The sequence below is a fragment of the Empidonax traillii genome, unplaced genomic scaffold, assembly GCF_003031625.1.
Source record: "Empidonax traillii isolate 1590-97213 ecotype Southwest subspecies unplaced genomic scaffold, ASM303162v1 scaffold144:size1428860, whole genome shotgun sequence".
NCBI classification, from domain to species: Eukaryota; Metazoa; Chordata; class Aves; order Passeriformes; family Tyrannidae; genus Empidonax; species Empidonax traillii.
The window spans coordinates 1,309,831-1,335,857 of NW_020955337.1; the positions used below are offsets into that span (position 1 = coordinate 1,309,831).

A 26,027-nucleotide genomic window follows, 5' to 3' on the forward strand; every position below is an offset into this window, starting at 1 on the left:
GGGGATGTATCTCTCTGCATGAGACATGTATATATATACACTGTAGAGACCAGAGCCAGTGGACAGGTGGGGAGAAAGAAGCTGGTACAGCCTTTCCCTCTCCCTATTACATTCTCCTCTCTCTGAACTCATAGAGAACAGCTCCTGGAAAATCTGAAGCAGAATCACTCTGATCTGTATTACAGAATTACAAGAATATTCTGACTTGGAAGGGACCCACAAGGATCATCAAGTCCAACTCTTAGCCCTGCACAGGATAGCTCCAAGAATCTCACATGTGCCAGCCTTGGTGCTGTAACCACTTCCCTGGGGAGCCTATTCCAGTGCCCACAGGCTCCCAGTGCTCACTTCCCTGACACAATTTCAGGCCATTCCCTCGGGTCCTGTCACTGGTCCACACAGAGAACAGCCTGTCCCTCCTCTTCCCCTCACAAGGAAGTCGTAACTGCAAGGAGGTGTCCCCTCAGTCTCTTCTCCAGGCTGAGCAGACCAAGTGCCCTCAGCCGCTCCTCTTATGGCTTCCCCTCAAGAAGCAGGGAGATTATTCCCGAGGAGATTACATCAACTGGGGGGACAGGGTGAGGGTATTTCTCAGGAGTTGCTCTGCCTGTTTCTGCTTCCCACTGAAGGGCAGCTTTCTTTTACGCGCCGAAAGGAAAAGGAGTTAAACACCGAACCAGAAAAGGGAAACGTGGTTGTGAGGGAAACCGCAAGCCCAACAGGATCGTTTTCGCTGTGGAAACCGTCCCGGGCCGGGTACCCACGGGCCACGTGCCCCAGCGACACTCGGGCGTCTTTATTCGCGTGCCAAGTTTTGCGTTCTGTTTCCCGACGGGCCTGAAGAGTCTTGTTTTCCGCACTCAGCACTCAGCAGGAACACAGATCTCCCCCTTCCCCTTGCAGGGCTCTGGGCGCGCCGGGAGGGCGGGAAGCCCTCGGACCCTCCCCGACCCCCCCCAACCGCGCGGCGCATGCGCGGGGCGCGCCCCCTGGCGGCGGGCGGGCGGTCGGGCCGCCAGACCCGCCGTGGCGGCGGCGGCGGCAGCAGTGCAGGTGAGCGGGGCGGGCACCGGGCGGACAGCGGGGCGGCCCCGGCTCTCACTTGCCCCTTCTCCCTTCCCCTTCTTCCCCCGCGGCGGGAAGGGGGCTGCACCTCCCCTTGCGGGCCCTTCCTCCGCCGCCCCTCTCGCCCTCGCACCGCTCCCTCCTCCATGGCGGCGCCCCTGCCCTTATGTAACGCGCCCCCTGCCCTCGGGTTCCCCTCAGGTGTCCCCGGCGCGGCCCCGCCGCGGGAAGGTGCCGCGGTTGTCCCCCGTGCTCGCAGCACCGCCGTGGGGGTCTCCCCCCTCGGGCGCCGCCGCCGGGGCGGGACGGAGCGGGGCCGCTCCCGGGAGGGCCGCTCCCGGCGCCGGGGAACGAAACCCGAGCCATTCCGATTAACCTGGAATCGCTGCCGGGAGTGGGGTGTGCCCCGGCCGTGCAGGGGCGGCCCTGCTGCTCCGGGGTGGGCTCTGGTCGGCGACAGGGGGCTTGTTGCGATGCCGTGGAGCCCCTCAGAGAGAGCCCTCGCTGCCACACGGTTCGAGAAGGAGACAAAAATTATTTAAAAAAATAACTGAGCCAGGATACAGCCCGAGGGTTTAGCGCCCTGACCGGCTCGCTGTTGACATCTTAAAAGGGATAACGAGTAGAGTGGCTTAGCTTACTCCAAACCAAATATTTTCTGTGGTAAAACCACAAGAAATTGCCTATTGCTACTGGAGAGAGCCTCAGGAGTTACCAGCCTCTCCTTGCTTCTCAAATAAATGAGAATTTCAGATGTCTCAGCTCCTCCAGCTCTTGATATTGCCTGCCTGGGTTTCCTTCCTGCTTTGATAGGTTTCACCTTCCCATCTCCACTCAAGCAATGTGCTTACCGGCTGCTGGGAAGTATCAGTTAATCGGATTCTTATCCATAATGGTAGGTAGTATTCATAAGCAGGTAGTTCACAAACTTAGTAGGGCCTCCTAGTTCATATGATCTGGATGTCTCAGTTGGTTAGGGCACAGTGCTAGTAATGCCAAGGGTGTGAGTCTGACCTCCATAGGGGCCATTCACTTAAAAGTCGGACTCGACAGTCCTTGTGGGTCCCTTCCAACTTGGAATATTCTGTGGTCTGTGTTACCTCCTTTGCCGAAGTCATTCCTACATGTTCTGCAGTTGTAAGACTTAAAAACCTCAGAGATACTTGGCTTTCTGTGTTTGTCGCGAAGGCTTCTGGAAGTGCAGTCGAGAAACAAATCACAGATGTGTGACTATAGAAAAGTGCCACAGCAGGTAAAACAGCTCATCAAATGTTAAACCACAACCACAACAGGCCTGTTCGCGTGTGGCTTTGGTTGCTTGTAATGTAGGTGACGCTGCAAAAGGTTCAGACACCTTCTGTAAGCAGCTGGGTCTGAGGTTTTTGAGTCAGTTTGCGCTGATTCCCTTTTAATGTCTGTGTGAACTCTTGTGCCATGAGAGACGTGTGTCTGTGTTGTTACACGGCAAGATTGTGCCTGGGGTTTCTGTGCAGTGTACTCGCGACCTCGTTTGTTTTATAAATTGTTAGCAGCGTGCCAGTAGCCTGGCATCCAGTTTTCTAGCTGGCCATTTGCTGTAAAAGCAAATTTAATCACTGTGGTCACATGAAGACACATGGTCATTGTGTAATGACTGCCGGTAATTTGGTGCAGGGCAGCACAGTACCACATTAGCCAGTGCCTTGGTTCTTCCCCAGCAGGTTTCAAGGATCAGATTTCATAATAATAATAATTTCCTGCATCAGTAGTTGTAGCAATTTAAGTTGTGAGGCCTTCTGTCTTGTATTACCTCTGCCCCCTCTTGATTTCAAACAGATTTTGAAGAGCCTTACAGCTCTGAGACCAAAGGAAGAGTAATGCTGCTTTATGGTTTGAGCTGTTTGACTTGTGAGTGTAATATGAGGCTGCAACCTCAGTGAATCTCAGCTCCAGATGAGAGAATATGATGATGGTTGGTATAAGGCAGAGAGTTCTGCGAAGAAGAGGCTGGTGGGTGTATGGGAAACAGTTTGGCTATACCTCTGGAAGGCTCTGGTGGGTACCATGCCTTGATTTACATGCCCATGATAAAGGGCAGCTGGCAAATGACTTAGAAATAATTTTACCCTCTGTTAATACTTACCAGGAATGGCTGGACTAAACACTGCTGTTTACCATTAAACTATTGTTGTTTTTAATCAGGTCCATTAGAGAAGACAATAGTGCCTCCTCTTGGTAAGGGTCTGTTTTGTGTTTTATGAATGAAATATGCTAGTTAAATTTCTTAATATATCCATCAACACTTCACTCTGCTCCCATTGCGCTGATTTTTAATGTTTTTTTCTTTTGTGTTCTACTTTTTGGGTATTCCCAAGGTTACGTTGCATAAATAAACCACGTCCTAGTTACGCCTGTACTGCAAAGCAGAGTCCTTTGCTGTTTTGTGGCTTCTGAGGGATTTTGCTGGTTGTTCTGAAGCAAAAGTAAATCAAGCATAAATAAATCACGCCATATCAGGTTGGTTGGTTGTTTTTCATAATGGAAAATTGAACAAAATTGTCAGCCTGTCACTCCATAAATCCCAGAAGACAGATGGCCTTTCTGATGTTTGATGGAAACTGGGATTTAACCTCAGTAGAACTTCCTGGAGCATTCATTCGAAGGGAGCAGGGAAGACGCTGTCTCAAAACAGCCTTAAGGGACTGCCAGCAGAATTATTTCCAAAATAAGATTTTATCTGACTGTGCTTTTCATGCTCTACAAAGCATCTCTTCTGTTGCGTTTTTCCGAGAAGGAGCAGTCCTAGTTCACTGTGTGTTTACTGCACTGGTGGGGTTTTGGTTATAGAAGCAGATGAAAGATGGTGCCAGCTGTGCCCATTTCAGTGTTTGCTGAACTACCTGTGTGACAACACAAAACGATAATGTCAGGTTTTGCTACAAAGAACCTTTGAAATGCTGAAAGAGTTTAGAGATTGTATATTTATGTTGTCTAAGAAGCTTTTTTTATGAATTTCTACCAAAGGAACCCTAATGGTTTTAAACAAGCTAAACCAGTTAGATATGTGGTTTCTGACTTTTTTTTTTTCTTCTTTCTGTTAAATAACTTTAACTGCTGAAAAGTACAGTGGTCTTAGGTTTGTGATACAGTATGTGACTTGAACTTTCCTATGTTTGGGAAAACCATCAAATCTTCTGATCTAGGTCTGATTTGACCTAATTAGCATGGGCATCTGAACAGTTTTGCATAAAGTTTATACATCATCTTTGATGGAATTGGTCAGTGGAGAAGGGGAGAGCACTGAGGATTTTCTGTAGTTTTTTGTCTATCCTTTTTCCCCTCATGTTCCTTCTTGATGATACATCTGTAACCAGACTGAACAGTGAACAGCTGCTTATGCAGTCCCTGCCAGAGCTGCTGCTTGTCTGCAGTTTGCACTGCAGCTGCCTCCTGCCCTTCCCACTCCTCTCCCTCTGTCTCTTCCTTAGCTCTGCCAGCTGCCCGTTTTCCAAATGTTCGAGTTTTCTTAGAACAGCACAAGACAACAGCTCGACTTGTTCTGTTGGCTGGATCAAACTGGAGAAGATCTTGTCCCCTGCCTGTGCTTATCTAACCTTGTGGTCAGCAGCGCCAGTGGTTCGTTACCCACACACACTCACCAGGCTCCTTATCAGACAAGGTAGCTTTGCCCAGCCACACGTACAAACTTGTGTATGTTTACATGCATGCAGTCTGTTTGTACTTGAGTCACCCCCCTGCTCGTGGAGCTACAAACTTTGCATTTGCAAAAGGCAAATTTCTTGAGTTCTTCAGTTAAAAGGCCTTATTGTTTTCTGAGTGAAGCCGATTGCCCTGCAGATTTGGGTGTGATTTTAGTTCGCCTTGTGGGTGGGTAACCAAAATTACATAAAGGGTAGTTGGTGAAATTTCATCTGTGTCTTGATTTCTCCTTGACTCTGCACCCTTTTTTTTCAAGCTTCGGTACCACTGATTATAAAGTGCATTGGATTTACAGGTATCATAATTCCTCTCATCTGAATGCTGCCTAGTTTTGGTTACAGTGGGAGTCTTGGTTTTTTGTTTATTTTTTATCACTGAAGTGTCTTGCTTCCATGTGTCAAGAGAAAGGATAAGGATGATCCTTTTTTTCTGTGGCACCGTCTCCCAAGGTACCTGTCAGGGGAAGGAGGCCATGTACTCCAACATCTGGGTTGGCTTGTTGGGCAGGATTCCTGGGGTTTTAATTTCATGATAGGGGAGAACAGAGCAATGCTATTCATGTCCTTCCATTGTCCAATGCCTACAATTTCTTTTTACTTCAAAATTGAGTTAGTATACCTCTCTTGAACATAAGCACTTTACGTGACGAGTAATTTTGCACTTGATCCAGTTTAAGATTGAACTAGAATGTCTGAATCAAAATCACTTCACTTTAGGATGTTACTGTTATCCGAATTGTAGCAGTTATAAGATAATGTGCTTGTGCTCTGATGCGCTCTCCCTACTTGCTTTTATAAATTTGAGGAATAGGGAAGAGGGGATCCTCAGTCCCTTGCCTGGAGACCAGCATTGACAACCAGAATGTGAACTTTGGGGTCTGGAACAGCTGCACTCTTGAGAACAGCAGACATCATCAATATTTCTAAATATTTAACTTGAAAATTGCTGACTTGCTCTCAGCAAACAATGGTGAGCTGTAAACATGTGTGGTTTGTTTTTTTTAATCAGACAGTTGCTCCTTCATGGAAAGTGTCAAGCAGCTGTTTACAAGGAATAACAGATGATGTTATGAATGAGGCACTTCCTTTACTTAGTCAGTCGCTTCCTGTGATGGTCACTTACACACTTAATGTTGTCAAAATACTAGACTGTACTGAGGCTGGAAGACTTAATTCCCAACATGACAAAGGGAGCAGTTACTGAAGTTCTAAAACACATGGCAGTGTTTTGTTCTAGCAAGTAAAGACTCTGTATGTGTGCCATTCAACCAGTTCTAAACTAACCTCAAGTAGCTGGATGTTATTGTTGAATTACTGATGATTTGGGGAGCAGATCTGTAAATGGCTCTTCTCTCTTTGTTTGTGGAGTTGAAATACACTGACCTCCTTGACTTCAGAGTGACCTTCAGATTTCTAGAGTTTAGTATCTTGATTCAAGTGCTACAAAAATTTATTTCTTTTTCGTTTAAAATCTGAGAACAGCAAATGCCTACAGCTAAACATTCAGATGAGCCTAAGCCAGTATTTTCTGCAAATGAAACATGACTACAGCTGGTACTTTCCATAGCAGATGCTGATTTGTTTGAAGACTCAGACTGTGAGGTGCTGTAATTAAGACCAGTGGAGGATTTGGAGATACATATCTAAAAAGATTTGCATGACTGAGATGTGTCACAGAAACAAGATGCTTCTAAATTGGTGACTTGGGGGAAGAATAAAAATCTTATCTTAAATATTGTTATCTGTCACAAAGTCTCATCAAAAGAAAACTAAAGTATGTCAGACTACTGCTATCTAAATAATTCCCTAAGGTTATATTATTTTCAATAATTTTGTTGCAGAAACCTCTTTTTACCTGAGGAGCAGTAATTGACTTGCTCTCATATTCCCATCCACATGTTTGATATTGCAATCCTGGGGGCTCCCTCATCCATGTGATCTATGGCTGTGTGCCTGAGTAATGGCATTGGTTTCCTCTGATGTGATTTCTAGTTTCTTCCCCTACAGTATCAAGTGTATACTTAGTATGTATCAAATATATAAATCCAAATATGCACTCAACTTCTTTTCTTACAGACCAGAGCATCTCCAAGAGCTTTAATTGCTATAAGCATCAGATTTGGATGAAAAACCTTGCTTAAAATCAGTTGTGTTTGGCTGATGTGTTACTGCTTAGTTAATTTATAGCATAAAAAAATTGACCCCAACAGCACTGATTTATCTGAAGACTCACGGGTTTGATGATGGTGTTTACAGTGGCATACCCAGAGTAGGTAAAATGTAGCCATCAGCCTTTTTTTTAAATGAGACACAGAATAACTGGGGAAAGTATATGTGCAGTTGCAGTTAAAGCATGAGGATAAATGTAGCATATGTGTCAGATGGAAAAACCTTATGACTTGGGAGCTGTGAACTATCATTTAGGAGTCAGTGGCAGTTGAAAGCAGCACTTCTACTCACTGTAAAAATTGTTAGGTGTGGTGAAGTGAGAGTGTCAGTCAAAGACCAAAATAAGCATGAGTTCCTTAGAAGTGTAGGCTAGAGATGAAGGAATGACACATGATGCTCTTCAACACCCTTGTACAGCATTTCAGCTTCTCTGTTTTTTTCCTCTCGTTTGTCCGTGTTAATTTTTATAACTTCAGGAGGTTGTGCTTGAAGCTTCATTTGAAGAGCAGGTTGAACAAAGCAAAGGTGGTGAGTACCAGTAGTGGAGGATTACTTTGAGGATCAAAATAGCCTAACAGACTAGGAAAATGTCTTAGTATAGCAATTTGCCAAATCTGGTATAATGGAAGCTAAGTTTTCAGCAGAAAAAAGTATTTATTGCTGTAAACTATATAAGTATCCCATGGTCCGTAATATCTGGTTTGGGGTTTTAGAAGTAAGATCTTTCCCTTAGATACCTTTTAAAGGTAATACTTACCTTGCTTAAAGCACCACTCCAGGCATGTTCACTTGCTTTAACCTGCCGGGCCCAATGCAGCCACCAGTCCTGTCACCACTCAGGACATGGAGCTGGCAACAACCCTGTGACCCACAGCAGAAATGAGTGCCGGTCGCCTCAGGTCACTTCCTGCTTTTTCTCTGGTACTGATGCATGAAGAGCTGTAAATTTAGTAAAAGACATGGACACTTTCACAATAGCCCAGAGGAAAATCAGTTCTGCTCCCAGGCGTGTGATTTAAATTTTTATTGTAGAAGAATTTTTTGTTCCTTTCGTCAGTCCACTTCCTGCAACACCTGAGTCCATGAGCAGAAATCACTGAACTGCAGCAGTCATCAACTCTCAGCATAGAATGAAGAATGAGTGCATCATAAATTAATTAAAAAAACATGAAACCCAAATCTATCCAGTGTAAGAGACGAACCTGCCACTCCATATACTCTTGAGTACCTTCCAGTATTTAAAGGGAAGTTATGAAAAAGAGAGAGAGTGACATTTTACATGGGCAGTTAGTCATAGGACAAAGGGGGATTTTTTTTTTTTTTTTTTTTAAAAAGGAGAGATTTAGATTAGATGTTAGGAAGAAATTCTTTACTGTGAGGGTAGTGAGGCACTGGAACATGTTGCCTAGAGAAGCTGTGGATGCCCCATCCCTGGAAGTGTTCAGAGGCAGGTTGGATGGAGCTTTGAGCTACCTGGTCCAGTAGGAGGTGTCCCTGCCCATGGCAGGGAGTTGGAACTGGATGATTTTTAAGGTCCTTTCCAACACAAACTATGATTCTGTGATACATCTTTGCCTTTTTCGTGTCTCTTTCAAGGAGTGTGGGCAACAAGTTCACAAACAATGGCTTTACCTAGAGGTACCTACATAGAACTCTTGGCTGTGGGTTGGGTTTTTTTGCCCCTGCTCCTCTCACCTTCCTGAAGTAAGATCATAGGTAGTATTTATAACATGTAATCAAAGCATTAATGTACTAGCATCACCTAAGGCCTCATTTCTTTTTTGTTTGTTTGTTTGTTTTTTAACAGGAAGGACGACAGAACTGCGTTTTAGAACTTAACTTCTGATGGGCTGGATTTTGTCTTGGCAGGAGTTTTTGAAGATTCATGCAGTGAGAGAAAAAACAGCCAATGGCTTCAGAATCCATGGTCCCTGAGCAGGCAAAACAACATCTGATAAAGGGAAAAAGGCGGCAGCAGCAGCAGCAAACCAGGCCTTCCAACAGTGATGGTGAAGATGACGTCTTTGTATTTGAGGCAAATGAGGCTTGGAAGGATTTTCACAGCTCTCTTCTTCACTTCTTTGAAGCTGGAGAGCTCTGCGATGTTACACTGAAGGTGATACTTGTCACACATCCATTGCATTTAACAGTCTGAAGATAAAGCTACAAATAAATGTGCTGGAGGTGGCTGTGAGTTTGGGCAGGGATATGGAAGACACAGAACGCTTGTTGGATGTGAGGCATCTCTAGATATGCTGATTTTTTTTTCTTATTTAGGAGGTTTACAACTGAAATTTAAACATTTAAGGTGAAGTACATGACTTTGACCTCATCCAGCTTGCCTTCTAAGCAAGGTCCCACAGTTTGTCAGTGTATTACTGTGCAATTTCAGCTCCTTGTAGCCTCTTTGTTCTCAACACACTTTCATCTCCAATTCCACCTCTTATTTTTGCACTCTGTATTGTTTTGCTACATCCTTCCCAGCAGACAGGATTTCTGGAACAAATCTGACTTCCAGCATTCTCAAAGAAAGAAAAAACAAAAAAGCCCCAGACAGTTATGTTCTGCAGCTGATCAAAGAGTAAAGGAGGAGGAGGAGAAGGAAGCAAGTTTTATGATTCTTGCATAGGATTACTTCAATGCATTATTTGTAACTCATCTGTATGTTACTTATATCCTGATCCCAATAAATTTAAATATCTAGCATCCATAACAGTGGGTGCCAGCACCTACAAATACTAGGTATTGCTTAGCTAGACATCTTACTAGTGCAAGATTTGAGAAAAAGAGATGGAGCATAGTTCCTAAACCAAGAACAAATGATAGATACCTTTAGGAGCAATTGTTTGCCTGTCACTTTGACTATTAGATATGGACTGGGAAAATCCTTGACAGATCTGTGTCCTTTGTAAGCTCCTCCCCAGTAGACATCTCATCTTTCTGAAATGCTTGGAAAACACTGAAAATCTCTGAGAGGAAGAGGTTTTTCTCCGTTCTGTCCTGCTCAACAACAGGAGTAGCATAAGCAAGAACATTTTTCTGCTCTGCTTCACAGCAGATACTAAATTGCCTGTCACCAGGCACTGAGCAGGCACTCAATGCAGTAGGTCCAGTGGCTCATAACAGTTGATTTACTGTGCACAGGACACTGAATTACAATGCTGAAGCTGCTCGGGGTAGCTCAAGAGCCGTGAAGCAATTGGGCTGAGCACTTGTCATCAGGTCTCTTTACATCAGCCATTTTAAAAGGCATTTTGGGGAAGAAGGTCCACATCAGAACTCTTAAAAACCCTTCTCATCCCTTTTTGACTTCATCTTCACCTGCCTTCCTTTCCACCTACCCTTGCAAAAAATCCCAGAAAGTCTTGCTTTATAAGCATAGTTAAATGTGTACTCCTGCTGGGGAAACTTGGCTTGGAAAATACACTTTGCTGTGACTGCAGTTTAACTTTCCTCAAGTTAGGCTTGTTTTAATGCTCATTTGTATTATCTGTGTGGAGCTCATTTGGTAATTTAAGAATATTATATTGCATGACTCTTCTTCCAGTGAAGGCTAAAGCAACCCATGTACATCTCACTGTACAGCTTCCTAAACCTTCAAGTAACTGGTAACTGTTATCTTGAATTGGAATTTTCTGGAGGGCTTGATTTTTCTTTTTGTAGCTCTCAGGCATTTCTCATATTTTAAGAATAATTACATCTCTACTGAACTTTCTGCTTTTGTGTGTGACCTATGATAGTGAGCAATTCTGGCGTTGTTGTCAGACCAATTGCTGGCTCTTAAAATATGATAGTTAATAACTGAAGGGGAACTCATATTTCAAAATACCAAGAATATGCTAGATATTTAATATTAAAGAGATTTGAGGAACATAATAAAGCCATTTAATTCAAAAGAAAGGTTTAATTAGAGAGTGGGAAGATGCGCAGAATAAAAATTTCTGAAGGTGAGAATAGCTTGGGAGCTTTCCCTGGTACAGCAGACCAGCTGGTGGGATCTTTTTACATCAGTACTGTAATTAGTTGGAGTGATGCTGTAACAGTGATAAGCCGTGGGAGCACACAGGGAGACTTCCTCAGCTCCTACGAGCTCAATCCTGGAATTTCACTGTACTGCTGCTGTCATATGAACAGTGTTAGAGGGCTGGTAGAAGGCGTGTGTCAGATGATACCATCTGCTTTTCTCCTCCTGTTGGTTTGCTTTTTGTTCATTTGGTAGGTCTGAACTGTTCCTTCTGGGGTGATCTAGTTTGATCACACTGAGCCATCCATCTTTGCCTCATTTTTAACCTGCATACTCTTTCACATGTGTGTGCTTTCTGTACTCAACTCACTGCTTACCAGGTAGGTTACACTTGTGTTGATCACGCACACTTTTTAAAAGGGTAGAGCAATTGTGTATTGAATCAGAGCTAGAAAAAAATCCAAATTATCTTTTATAATTTAGTATCTTTTTTTTTTTTTTTTAGATTGCAAGACAGGTCACTGTAATACCATCTAAAAATGAACGTGCCGTTTTACTCCATCAGGGAAAATGGTTGCTTAACTCAGCCATACCTTTATGGTAGTGAGGAGTGCAGAATGACAAAGGCTGTAAGAAGATACTCCTGTAACACAAATAGTGGATTGTTCATTTACCTTCAGTATTTACATTCTTTTTAAATGTAATTGAATTCTATAATTTAGTAGCTGAAAAACTTATTTTGTGCTTTCTGATCAGAGTTTTGAAATATACCTTGTCTTTATGGGGATACACTACCTTTTGTGGCTAAGAGATTCTAAAAATCTTGAAATGATTGGTAATTTTTAATAATCCCTGTAATAAATTACGTAAACATGATTATCAATTCCTTGACAGTAGTAAAAGTCCAGAAGTTCAAATTAACTAGTCCAAAAATGTCACTTTACAATTCCCCCCCCCTTAAAGTCTCTGAGTACACATAAAAGAAGTGCCTAGCAGCCTCCTTCTGTCTCCAAGATGCATCTAGAACATTCTTAAGGATGCCTCATGTGGCTTTTAAAGAAAGGCAAGTTCAGTGCATCAGTGCTGTTGTTTCCTTGTTTTATGGCTTTGCTCTACTCTGGTGGCCAAGTAACAACTTGGATCTGCCTGGATGTAATGCCAGAAGTACAGGGCAAATAGAGTTAATTTGTTTGAACAAAATACAGTAGCTTAATGCACATCGAGTCTAGAATTTTTATTTTAGCTTTACTGTTAATCTTTTTAACAGCCAAAACTGACATTAAAGTAAAATGGGTGGGTTTTGTTTGTTTGTTTGTTTGTTTGTTTTTTCCTTCAGGTTGGTTCAAAGCTTATCTCCTGCCACAAGCTGGTTCTAGCTTGTGTCATCCCTTACTTCAGAGCCATGTTTCTTTCGGAAATGGCTGAGGCCAAGCAGAAGTTGATCGAGATCAGGGACTTCGACGGCGACGCGATAGAGGACCTGGTGAAGTTCGCGTACTCCTCGCGGCTCACGCTGACGGTGGACAACGTCCAGCCCCTCCTGTACGCTGCCTGCATTCTGCAGGTGGAACTGGTGGCAAAGGCCTGCTGTGAATACATGAAGCTGCACTTCCACCCCTCCAACTGCCTGGCAGTCAGGGCGTTTGCCGAGAGCCACAACCGCATTGACTTGATGGACATGGCCGATCAGTTCGCTTGCGAGCATTTCGCAGAGGTCATGGAGTGCGAGGACTTCGTGAGCGTGTCACCGCAGCACCTCCATAAACTCCTGTCCTCCAGTGACCTGAATATTGAAAATGAAAAGCAAGTTTACAACGCTGCTATCAAGTGGCTGACGGCCAACCCACAGCATCATGCCATGTGGCTGGATGAAATACTTGCACAGGTAGGGCAGACTGAGGCACCATGTGCCTGTCTCATCACTGGTTTAGTTGTATAGTCAACTGTTTGCACTTGGGTAGATCTTAAGATGAAAAATGTTCTCAGCTGTTGAGGCCTCGTCTGGTGTTGCACAGTTCTGAGCTGACAATGGAAGCAGGTTAGATCTCTTTTTTACATGGCTAGAAAAGTAAAACTCTAGCAGAGGTGCGTCACATCAAGTCACGTTTCTAAAATATTTCATGTGTTTAATTAACAAAAGGCTAAGATGTGTCAGCCCTACAAGTAGGCCAGGAAACATGATAGCCTTTTTAATGCTTGCTAGACTAGCATTGCTGGTTATCTGTAGGAGTTAAAAGGAGTTTGCAGTTCAATTGTCCAGACTTGATGCAAGTTCACTGCTTCTGAAAGAAACATGTACAGGTATGAAAAGGTCATTCAGCTGAGCTTACTTGGACACCCATCAGACCTCCTCCTGTCAAAGCATTAGGTACTTCAGTTATCCAAGCTCCACATGTGCTGGTTATGGGAGTTTAAAATACAATATTTGAGGCAGGTATGGGGAACCTGTGCTGGGGAGGATTGGGGTGCATGCCATGCGCTGCAAAATGCCCCATTTTTAGGGGTTACCTGTGTCTTAGCAGGTAGGGTCAGCTGTGCAGTTTCAGTTGTCACTGAAATCCAACTTGAATATTTTGCATTTAGCTCAGTTGCTAATACTGGTGTTTTGTGAGTGAGGAGAGATCCACTAAGATGCTGCTGTCAGTGTCTTTATGTGTCGTTTTTCACATTTCTTAGTAATAGATGGTTTATTTACTTTTGTCCTAAAACCTTCAGTTTCATCTAGACTAGCATGAGGTTTTTGGTACAAAAAGCCCTTCTTTAGTACATTATAATTAAATTAACGTAATTAAAAAAAAAGAGTTTTATTGCCCAATTGTGCTATCACATGAGATTAGCAACTTCATTCTATCGATACCAGAGTATCTATCTATCTATATATGTGCCAATATTGAAACCAGATTCTGTACTGAAGCAATGAAAAAGTACACCCCTTTCTGTACATATGGGTTACTTGCCAGAGTATATGGAATCATCAGCTGACTTGGACATTATTGCTAGCAGAAAACATGACTGGGCTTATCAGCAGTTTTTATCCACATCATAATCAGCCTTATGGGTTTTGCTGTTACAATCAGGTTCTGAGTCTGTCAGCCTGGAGTTCTTACCACATCACTAACCTCAGGAGCCTGTCAGCAGGGCTACGGTGGTGCTTTAAAGCAGCCTAAAATAAGCTGGGCCAAAGTAAAGGAAGAAGTGAGGCTGAAAGCAAGTAGGTAAGGAAGAACTGGTAGAGACACATGCTTATTTGGAGACAGGGACACTTGTCAGCAATGTAACAGCACCAGCCCGCTGCTCTGAGAAGCCTTGGAGATACTGGACTTCACCATTGAGCTATCTCAGAGCTGCTTGGTGGCATTGACTCCAAACCTTAGAAAATCAGGGGAGGTTTACCGCAGTTCCCCCCACTAACCCATACCCCGCCTGTGCCCCTGATTGTACTTCATATTCTTCACTGTTTCTCTCACAAGGGAAAATGAAATGTTTGCTGAAATAAATGACAGAAAGGATTTAGAGAAGGGAACAATTGGCTCTCAACATTTTTTTTTTTAAATCTTGAAGTCTATCAAGTCTGCATCAAAGAAAGGTGTTACTGCACTAGCAATATGTCCTTCATAGGCACTTAGTTCATGCTGAGCGTTTCCTTTTTGACTTGCCACCCCAAAGAAAATGAACCATTCTGGCATAAGCCTTCCTTACGCTGTCGTAGCAGTGACCTGAAAATTAATACCCTCAGCAGACTGACCTGACACAGGCCACCCTGGTGAAGTCACAGGTGCTGCCTGCATCACGCCTGGCAGGTTCAGCTGCAGCACAGGCAGCTGCACTTCTTCTCCCACACAGCCTGGGCCAAGGGACAGTTTGCCACTGTCGCTTAAGTGCAAACCTTTGTCACTCGAAAGAAGTTCATATTGCTGTTATCTGGGGAAAAAACCCATGAAAGCCGCTCCTTTCAGTGAGGAGCATGGGGCTGCCAGCTGGCCCAGGAGCTGCCATCTGTTAATGTGCATCACTGTGACTGGTGAGACTCAGCCAGTTCAGCCAGTTTCTCCAACTGTGTTCATTCCTGTCAGGTACGGCTGCCTCTCTTGCCCATTTGTTTCCTTATGGGCGTTGTGGCAAAGGAAGAGATTGTCAAGCAGAATCTAAAATGTAGGGATTTGCTGGATGAAGCGAGAAACTACCACCTTCACCTGAGCAGCAGGGCAGTGCCTGACTTTGAGTACTCCATTCGCACAACACCAAGGAAGCAGACTGCTGGTAATTAAATGTGTGTCTGGTTATCTGGTAGGGAGTGGTGTGGAGGAAAGGCAGCACATCTGTGGAGGTATATTGGTATCAAGCAGGCATAGCTTGGTATCCAGGATTGTTAATGACTTAATGCAAAATTGGGAAAGACATTATGTGCCATTCTGGTGTTTAGATGATGTGCTGCATTTTCCTAGCAGAATTTTAACAGTCATTTTCTTTCTTTAAAGCGTTATTTATATATCTTGATTGGCTCTACCTCTATTAAAGCTAAAGCTATTAAGTATTTTATGATCAGGCAATCTGTTCAAAGCTATACCAAAAGAAGTGGACAGTTATCTTTTGGTGTAAGAAGGCTGAGCTAACTCTTAAAAGTCTTTGACTAACCTACACCAAAAGTGAGTGATGAATGATAGACTGCAAATCCTAAATTTTATGTTGTTATATTTAATAGTGTATTTATATCCTTAAGCGAAATCACAGTAAAGCCTATTTAAAATATGCATTGTGTTTGCAAGAGCATAGATAGCCAATTGCCATAGCAGCATGCCAAGCAAAGACCAAAATCCAGTGTGCAGTTATTTATGCAGGGCAGTGACTGTGCCCTTGAAGTGAAATGCAACTTCTCCCAAACTACATAATTTTCAATTCGCTCTGCTATACAATTTTTTCCCCCCAACTTCCTGCTATTTCTCTGGAAACCTGCTTTGTCTTCTTCAGGTGTGCTGTTCTGTGTCGGGGGCAGAGGTGGATCAGGTGACCCATTTCGCAGCATTGAGTGTTACTCTATCAGTAAGAACAATTGGTTCTTCGGCCCTGAAATGAACAGCAGGAGGAGGCACGTGGGTGTGATCTCTGTGGGAGGTCAGTAACCCTATTCAAGCAACCCCATTCAGAAGGCACTTGTTTTTGCTCCTTTGGCTGCAATTGTTACTTTTACTAGTTGTACAGGTAGTAAACTACTTTACTTGCTTAAGTGTTGAATATTCTTCTCTTCAGTAAAGCTTATCTCCTGAAGGAGTGTTTGGTTCTGAACCGGTCTGAGGCCATACTTACTGAAAAGACACTACTATGAGTTGACAGAGTTGGGGCTGCTCAGCCTTGAGAAGAGAAGGGTCCATGAAGACCTTATTGTGTGCCCTTTCAGTACTTAAAGAGAGCTTACAAGAAAGATGGGGACAGACTTCATAGTAGGGCCTGTTGCAATAGGAAAAGGGGTAATGGTTTTAAATTAAAAGAGGGTAGATTCAGAGTAGATATGAAGAAGGAATTTTTTACAGTGAGGGTGGGGAAACACTAGAACCAGGTTGCCCAGAGAGGTGGTAAATGCCCATCTCTGGAAGCATTCAGTGTCAGGCTGGGTAGGCTTCTGAGCAACTCTGATCTAGTTGAAAATGCCCTGGACTAAATGACCTTGAAAGGTTCCTTCTAACCAAATGATTCTCTGAGTCTATGAACTGCATATAGCCTCTTGCCCTAAATATGGGGTTTATTTTTTATAAATCCACTTATAAAAAATGGCCTTACACAGCAGTCAGCCAGCCCTCATTAGAACAGATTGCTGGTTGAGTACAGCACATAAATATATAAAGCCCATACTCACTTAAATTCTGATACTGAAAACATATAGAAACTTTACCTGTTATTTGAGCTCAATATCTCCACATAGACAGGGATATTGTATAAATGAAAACTGAAATGTTGCCAAGCACTCTCTATATCAAAAGATGTGTTTGTGTTCAGGTAAAGTCTACGCGGTAGGTGGACATGATGGAAATGAACACTTAGGAAGCATGGAAGTATTTGATCCTCTCACAAACAAGTGGATGATGAAGGCATCAATGAACACAAAGAGGTATATTTGTCTCATGATCCAAAATTTAAGTCCTAGTCTGTGATACATCATTTCTTCCTGATGCTGAAAAACATCATGTCTGTCCTGCCTTTATTCGGGTTTTCAAACTGCTATTTTTAGGCATTTTTCTCCCTGTTTTGGAGCTTTGTGCTATACAGATATTATCCTTTTTTTTTTTTCTTTTTTTGGAGGGGCTTGCTGCTCCAGTTTCTGCTCCAGCTATGCTTATGTTCTGGTATCAAGGGCCTTTCTGCTATGCTTCATAAACAACTTGAAACTGATGAACTGGTTTGGTGGATTTTTTTGCTCTTTTTAAGAATGAACAAGATAACTGCCAGCATAACATGAAAAGTGAAATACTTACTGCCCAGCAAACAAGTGGCTGCCTATGTTTTTGCCTCAAAAGACCGGAAGCACTAAAACACTGAAAGTCCACTTGAGGATTTTTCTTGCCTTTTGATATTCAAGATTCTTTTAAGATGTTACTGGACTCGCAGATCTGTAAATTTTTTTGTTTCTGCTGTTATTTAAACCAGCATCCTTAATTCTACATTCCATTTTGTTTGTTGTTTCTAAAAGCATCCTGTACAAGTAGGAGCATACTGAGCACAGCTAAGTCCTAAAGCTATTTGTAGCTGTGACCTAATCAAAATAGAAGACAACTGCCATCATTAATGATGTCTGTTATCTGCTGAGGCAATTTAAGATAAGCCCAGGATATTGCCACAATGTTTGTTCTATCCAAAGATTGTGCCTCCCTTGCTCCTGCCCACCTGCCCTCTGTGTAATGAGACGAGAATGTTCTCAGTGACATGGTAAATCGTCTCTCTTTGTAGTTAAAGCAGACACTGGACAATACTTTTTAATTTTGTACTACTGATGGTACTCTCATATTGGTAAATTTAGTAGAAACAAATCTGACAACTGTTTTAACACTTAATTTAAAAATCAGAACGGAAGAAATTGCGATTACATCGTGCTAGAGTTCAGTCATCTAATATCCAGCATAGGTTTGCCTTTTAGTATGTTCTAATATCCCCCTTCAATCATTCCCAAATTGTAGAAGCCAGCTATACCAACAAAGTCAAAACCAGCAGGTTTTGGTTCTTCATCAGATTCCACAAAACAAAATAGGAGGCATGAAATTCAGTACCCAGACAGAGACATTAAATATCTAAGACAGTCCCAGATATCTGAGCATGTGAGTAGAGAACTTGGGCCTTAGGTGACATTCAGTCAAAACAGTATTCCATGTCCCTCTGGCACAGGTGTGCAGAGGACCAGCTACATTATTTACTATAAACTTCACTTTTTAAGTTTTCGTTGCTTTTTTCCCCCCATAGCTGAAAGAGGTGCCAGTCATGTTAACATTGCACTTGATGTGTCATTCCCTTTCCTCGAGGATTGGCGCTGAGGTGTTGATCCTGTCGCTTTCCTAGGAGAGGAATTGCTCTGGCCTCCCTTGGCGGCCCCATTTACGCGATAGGAGGTCTGGATGACAACACCTGCTTCAGCGACGTGGAGAGGTACGACATCGACTCCGATCGGTGGAGCACAGTCGCCCCCATGAACACTCCCCGGGGAGGAGTTGGCTCCGTGGCCCTAGTGGTAAGTGGCTGTTTACTCCCGAGTCAGGGCCAACTGAGGAACTGACCTGCTTTTCAAATCTGCTTCTGCAAGGCAGAACACAAGATCTTAAACTAAAATGCAGCTGGTGGGTCTGAGCACCTCTGGTCATCAAAATCCTATGGAACTATGCAAAAAGTGAGGATATTTAGGATATCAAACTGAACTGTTTCAACAGAATTTGAGGTACTGGAAGCAAGTGCTTAGAACCTTTCTAACCACATGGCTAGTGCTTCATGTCTTACTCAAAAGTCTGTTTTGGCATGGTCACCATGTTTAAAGGTGCCAATTGCACCTGCACTTCAAACCCTCTGTTGGCATGTTATGCTCTGCAAAATTGCTGCAACACTACATAACTTTTTATCTTTTTTAATTGGAAGATGGCATTTATGTGGGATAATTAAGTCTTTTGTTGGAATTCTTAAAGTAAATAATAAGGACTGTGTGGATATACCAGGTTTTCCTATAATTTTAACACTGTTGTAAAGACAACTACATTCCTAATAATCTTTCCATATACAACTATTTTCCAGAACCACGTTTATGCCGTGGGGGGCAATGACGGTGTAGCATCTCTTTCCAGTGTGGAGAAATACGATCCCCATTTGGATAAATGGATAGAAGTGAAAGAAATGGGTCAGCGAAGAGCTGGGAATGGTGTCAGCGAACTCCATGGCTGCTTGTATGTTGTCGGTGAGTGGGGATGTGGCGTTTTGTAGTGCTGGTGCTGCCAGGTACTGGCTTGTGGAAGTAGCTGTTGTTGCTAGAGAAACTGGGGAACAGATAGACCTGACTTGTACTTGGTGTTCTTGGGCAGGAGAAGAGAGCAAGCACAACCAGGACACGCTTAAATGAAGGTATGTTAGCTAGGAAACGAAAAAGCAGTTCCTAACCCATGTTTCAGGAGGGTTAAACTGTTCAGGACAATGTGTCTGTATTAGAAAACCCTCTCAGACTCACTAATCTTAGGTTTCCTTTTAAAAAATTATTTTTAAGTTCACACACTTTCAAAGCTTTCTAGTTGTGTTCTGAGTGTAGACAACAGTAGCTTTCTCGCGCTTGTTCCACAGCCTGTTGTCCTGTGCGCTACCTTTTACCTGCTTTCCTGAGGGAGGAAGATGCCAGGTAGGTGTGCCATAGTGATAGCTGAAGTGCTCTGCCTTGTGTATTACCATAAATGCTTACAAAGGATCAAGCAGAATGCTCCTCTGAGAGCTGCCCTAGCAAGGGGAAAGCAACGCTAAAGTCTCACGTGAGGAGTTTTTGTTTCCTGCTGAAGTATTCGTCAGTGCTGTAACTTGAGAACTCTGCAAGAGTGTGTTTTGCATAAACTAAACTAAACTTAGGATCAGGACCATCTTTTTACTGGTCTTGGGATTTTTTTCTATTCCGAATGAGAAGCTATTTCATTGTAAGTATGATGAATTCAAGGAGAAAAATAATAGAACTAGAACCCTTGGAACCTGAGTAGAAGAAAACTGTCACTCTGGGGTGATCCTTGTAAAGTGACAGGGGGAGAGCTGCTAGATTAATTTTTAGGAGTTTGTGAAGTTTTGGTAAAGAGAGAGCTGGACAGTACCCCCTGAACACTGAGAATAGCCTGATAATGCCAGTCCTGGGCATCACCTGCACCAGAAGTGTCTAAAAACTGATAAATGTGATGGTTCTTTGCAGGTGGCTTTGATGACAACTCCCCACTGAGCTCGGTGGAGCGGTTTGACCCACGCAGTAACAAATGGGAATACGTGGCAGAGCTCACAACTCCGAGGGGTGGTGTTGGCATCGCGACACTGATGGGAAAGATTTTTGCAGTTGGAGGTCATAATGGCAACGTGTACCTGAATACAGTGGAAGCATTTGATCCCATAGTGAATAGGTAATTTTAAATGTTTTGTTTGCCTTAATAAGACAGTGACATCTGCCTATATGAAAACACAACAGTGTGCAGCAGGAGTCTAGCTGTTGTTTCCTGGTAATTATTGTGTAATATCCGTGACTGCTGATGTAGGACTGCTGCCTATGCCACTAGGTTGTTTTTGTAAATATTTAAGCACCTCCTGCCTCCTCTGCCTCCCTTGTTGATTCAGTAACAATCTACAGAGAAATAATAAGCAACTGGGGTGCATTTTTGTGCAGGGTAAACAGCTAGGCTGTGTAAAAGAATTTCTTACACAGAAAATAAATTCTTTCAGATTGCTCAGAAAGGGCAGGAACTGACTTTTCTCTTTTCCCTCTGCCACGTTCCATAGGTGGGAGCTCGTGGGCTCGGTGTCACACTGCCGGGCAGGGGCAGGTGTGGCCGTGTGCTCCTGTCTCAGCAGCCAGATCCGGGACGTGGGCCAAGGATCCAGCAACGTGGTTGACTGCATGTGAGCTCTGCCACCTCCTCCAAATTCCAAAGGAATGGTAATCAGGAGGCACTGCAGAGCTTTTAAACACTGTGTTTTGTATGGTAGGTTAAGAAATCAATCCAGTACATTTTCTTTGTGAAAATGGTACCTTCTGCAGCTGTAAAGCTTTTGGTGACTTTTTATCAATAGTGATACAGAAAAGCCTGTGATAACATGGAATAAAAGTGTGACTCACAGGAAAAAAACCTGCCAAGAGCTGCAATCATCCCATTTCTGAGAAGCTGTAATTTCAGAATCATTTGAGGCAGCTGTTGCAGGGACTCATTATTACAGGAACTGTAAACCAGGCATGGGGAGAAGAGAGGGCAGAAATTGTTACTGCTGAACTTCACCCAACAGCCCTGCTACATGTTTCCTGGAGGACTCGAGTGCCATTTAATATAACTTATTTTCTGGAATGGAGTCTTAAACATTTCCTAATTGTACAAGAGCTTTGTAACACAAGGCATCTCAAGTTTTAGAGGGTGACGACATCCCTGGTGCACAATAAAATAACTGATGCAGAGAAGTTCACTGCCCACCTCCCAAGGGACTGCTGGCAGCAGTGGAACTCAGTTTGAAAACTGTCTTTCGAAGTACTTTCTTGAGGTAATACATGTTAGAAAACTGAAAAGATTCCTGATCTGAGTTTAGCCACTGGAATACTGGAATTCTTTAGTCTTGGATAAAATTTGTAGTTAATACCCCTCCTCTCCAAAGGTGATTTTCTGTTTAGAGATCATTCCTGAAATAACAGGTGTAGTTTGTCCTTCTCTGAGATTACAGTGTGTGAAAATGTAGGCTTCAGTGGTGGTTGAATCACCATCTTTATATGAAATGGAAGTGCATCATAAAATTTGCAGTAAAGACTCAACCAGTATCAGTATCCAGTAGCAACTCTGGTAGTTCTCGAGGTACTGGCTCTTTTAAGAAAGTAGATAGATAGCCTCAGAACAGGTAGATGATGAAAAGCTTACATAAACCAAAGAGAATCAGGAACAAAAATAATTGGGAATAAAGCAGTACTTACATAAAAATATCAAAATAGAAATTTGACAGTCGGGCACACAAACACATCTCGTTACGCAATCAGAAACACTGAATTCCGAGTAAGGTCCAGCTGGAAAGATTGCAGATTCCTGTTCCTGCATCATCTCGAAAGACCCACAACTGACAATCCTTTGTGACCAAAGTTTCACTTTACCAGGTTGGTTGTTCCCAGTGACCAGGGAGAGCAGCAAACTTCTCTGCATTCAGGCCCGGGGAAGAGGCAGGACAGCACGAGCATAAGGCACAGCCACGTTTTGCTGCTGAGTTACCGTGGTTTAGCTTTCCTGTCCAAAATGGCTTGCACTTTGGTAGCACCCAGGGACAAAGTGAACGGTACTGTAAATAATGAAACATTGCAATAAAACATTTGTACTTCACCTTGTTTGTAGTATGACTGGGGCATGCTATTGCTGGGAAACATTACAGCATGGAGTATTTTTTGGTTTCTGCAGTGTATAATTCTCAGCAGAAAGCTTTTGGCAGCAGAGAAAATCTGTGTTACAGCTGCAAGTTGTACCACTCTGCTACCCGCCTTGAAAGGCTGTGGTTATCCTTGTGGCTCTTTATCTGAGTAGGAGGGGTGGAAAGAAGGGAAGCAAGTTCTCTCTCTGGGACCAAAGGGGTTTTTCTATGGATGTCCTGGCTAACAAAAAAACCCCAAGTTTTCTAAGTGTCACTGACTGTGAAACCAAGTAGCCTGGCAGTGCTGGTTACCAGCTGATACATTTCTCCTCTCGGTGGAAAAGTGGAAGCACCCCTGAGGGCAGCGTGTGAGTAATTCATGCCGGGACCACACTGACCAAAGTCACCTTCCAGGCACCAAAGGGAGAATTGTCCAGAGGGGAGATCGGGTGACAGCAAAGGCACTGGAATTCTGTACTGTGTGGGAGGAGCTCTGCTGTCACCCTGTGGCTGTAAGTAGGTCTGAACAGGATCCTAAGACAGACACCTCAGTCGTATTTCAATGCACAGCCCTGCCCTAGCACTCGTGCTCAGGCCTCTGGAGGTGAATCTTTAAGGACTGGCATGAAAACTGCAAAGCAGGTTTACAAGGAATGACCCTGTTGCCAGTACAGTGGTGTCCACCTTAATAATCTTAGATGGCACCAGAGCTAAAAAAATTTTGTGTGGAACTGTTTTTAGAAACACTGCTGCTGGAAATGTGACAATGATGTGAAGGTCTAAAAAAAAAATTAAAATGCAGGATTACTTTGGTGACAAACTGTAATGACCTACCTGCACATAAAGCTGTTGTGATTTAACACTGGCAGACTCATTTAGCTTCTTCCAGTACTGGCAATGGGATAATGATGAGAAAGGAATACCCTCCCTGGTCCATGCAGCCCCTGCATTTGCAATACCAAAGTCTGTGAACGTTCAGGGCCAGGAAATCATTGCAGCTAAGCATGATACACATCTGATCCCAAATGTGGAATTGTCTCTGCTTATGTTAATGACCCTTTCCTGCATCTGAAAGCATTGACCTCTCCCATAAAAACCGTAAACCCAAGGATGCCTATTAGTACATCCTTTAAATGCAACTTATAACTGATTTTGGAGGAATCAGGTGTGGTCACATGAGTTAATCACAGGAGTTTCTGACCCACTGATTTCAACATCATGTACTTTTGGGAGGAGCATGACCCGACTTTGGACCACTCTTGACCAGCCCCCTTGGCTGCAGATCTCCAGTCACTTGGGTGCAGCCACTGCTTACAAGCCCCCCCTGCTGCCACCCACCCCAAGCTTCTGGGACCTGCCACCTCCCCATCTTTGCCATCCTGTGGCCCCACAGGCACCCTCATACGCATCACATTCATAATAAAGCTGTGTTGGCAGCAAACCTCTTTGGATTCGACATCCTGCTAAAATATTTGGCTGTATCTTAGAAGGCAACACGTGATATTTGCATACTTTAAAAGGTAAACAAAATACCTACGTGCACTCAGTCCAGTCAGGAAGACTGCTGACTTCCCTCCTGTTTGAAAACCGGCTGAGACAATGCTTCCATCGGAACGCCTGCCTGCAGAGGGGGATGCAGCCTTGCGGGTAACCAAGCCCACGCTGGCAGAAAGGTTTGCTCACACCCTGTGTTTATCAGCACAGCCAAACAGACATCAAGCGGCGGCCTCGGGATGCTGCATGGGAGAAACGCCAGGAGGCAGGAGGCAGCAATGATTCCAGCCAGGCACGGGAGGGATCCCCTGCCTGTGTCCAGGGTCTTCCTTCAGATGCGGTGGGATTAGGGGGCAGTTATGGCAGTGCCAGTGTTGTTAACCCTTGCATGGTTAACATGCTGCACATGGAGGGCAGACTGAACACGTCAGAAGCAGTTTGTCCGTCAAAACCAAGGAACTTCCCTCTTGCTTGTGATCTGGTAAGACACTCCTTTCTTTTAGAGCCAGTGGGAAGGTAATTAAATGAAAGCACAACTGCTGCCCACAGAACTGGCAGCAGGTGCTGAAACCAGCACTTGAGTGAACAGCCTGTTTCTCTGCGCTTCACCCACTGCATTCCAGTGCAAGCCACAGTGTTAGAAACAGTTCAGCAGCTCTAAGGCTATTGAAGCACCATGAGATTTTAAGAGATTGTTTTGCATCCCTGAACTTTTGTCTGCGCTCACCTAAAATCTGGGATGCCTTTGTGCATCAAGGCTGCAGGACGCCAGTTCTGTATCTTACCTCCACTTGCAACAACATTTGGATTTCTGGAGTCATTCCATCTCTTGTAGGAGCTGGAAACAAACTGCATGAGAAATTTACATCAGCAGGCAAAAATATCTACAAATGGCAATCACTGAGGAATGGGGTCAGGCCTGAGTGAACAAAGGTTTGTTAGAGATAAAATCAAGTGCTCAGAACGCAACACTGACTGCTCAGTTTCACAGCACCAGCCGGACACAAGTGCCCTGAACCACCATGAGAACCAGAAGCTGTGTTTACCTTACTGGCTGTGTGTTCCCTCTGCCTGTCGAGGCAGCTGCAGGATGCTCAGCTGATCCCGTATGACGGGACCACAGCTCCCACGAGAATAACACTGAGATTCATTTTACAGACAAGTTTTCAACAGGCGATACAAATGCAGCCAATTAACCCATTCAAGCTTAATTAGAACAAATGCCTGGAAAATTTTTAACTCCAGACTGCTCCACAGTTAAATGGGGCCTTTTATCTTCATTTAGGCTGAAACTGTTTTTAAAACTATATTCGGCATCACTGCAGTGCAGTTTTGCAAACCCAAGTATCTGTTCCAGATGCTCCAGTTAAACTTTTTGCTGTCCACTTTTACCACATCTGTACTTGTTTTTGAAAGCTTTGCATGTTCTCTCAACTTGAACTGGCAGCAAATAAAGCTCACCCAGCCAGGAGATGAAACTTCTAGTTGTAATTCTTTCTTGGCTCTGTCAGAAAGGTTGGTGTTGCTGCCACTTTGTGGCGTTTTAACGCAGTTCCTTTTACTCCAGTACAGTTTTTTTTTAAAGCTGTTTCAACAGGAAAAAAAAAAAAAGTCAATAGGGAGCTATGTAATTTCCTCCATCTGACTTGTTTGGTCTGCCAGGGTTGTTGTGTTCTGTCACTTCAAAGAAAAAGCCCACTCAACACATAGCTGCTTTAAGTTTTCCACCAAAAAGGGTGATCTGATCTTTCAGTAGGTGCACACTCCCTATGTCAGGTGGTGCAGCAGTCACTGTCCTGGCAGGAGTAACAACACGCGTGGGCACTGGGCTGAGCTGAAGAGAGAAGGCTGAGAGGGGATTTAATTTATGCATATAAATGTCTCAAAGGTGGGTGCTAAGAGGGTGGTGCCAGACTCTTTTTCAGTAGTGTCCAGTGACAGGACAAGGAGCAATGGCCATAAACTGAAACACAAGAAGTTTCACCTCAACATGAAGAAGAACTTTACACTGAGAGTGGCAGAGCACTGGCACAGGCTGCCCATGGCTGGCACAGGCTGCTCATGTC

The 26,027-nt window shown here is 43.7% G+C and overlaps 1 protein-coding gene across 5 annotated transcripts; it reads left to right on the plus strand.

Annotated features, from left to right (window-relative positions):
* The first annotated feature begins 999 nt into the window (after window positions 1-999).
* KLHL8 (kelch like family member 8) lies at window positions 1,000-21,675 on the plus strand. Of its 5 annotated transcripts, none has more exons than XM_027884388.1 (10): window positions 1,000-1,053; window positions 8,802-9,048; window positions 12,233-12,781; window positions 14,970-15,156; window positions 15,865-16,008; window positions 16,888-16,999; window positions 18,439-18,607; window positions 19,159-19,318; window positions 20,300-20,501; window positions 20,875-21,675. In XM_027884388.1, the coding sequence occupies exons 2-10, from the start codon at window positions 8,842-8,844 to the stop codon at window positions 20,996-20,998; spliced, it is 1,854 nt and encodes a 617-aa protein (XP_027740189.1). In that variant the 5' UTR covers window positions 1,000-1,053; window positions 8,802-8,841; the 3' UTR covers window positions 20,999-21,675. The 5 variants fall into 5 exon arrangements, with proteins under 5 accessions (XP_027740189.1, XP_027740187.1, XP_027740190.1 ...); XM_027884386.1 differs by having other exon boundaries at window positions 1,022-1,053; window positions 8,740-9,048; XM_027884389.1 differs by lacking the exon at window positions 1,000-1,053 and adding an exon at window positions 3,191-3,279.
* The last annotated feature ends 4,352 nt before the right edge of the window (window positions 21,676-26,027 follow it).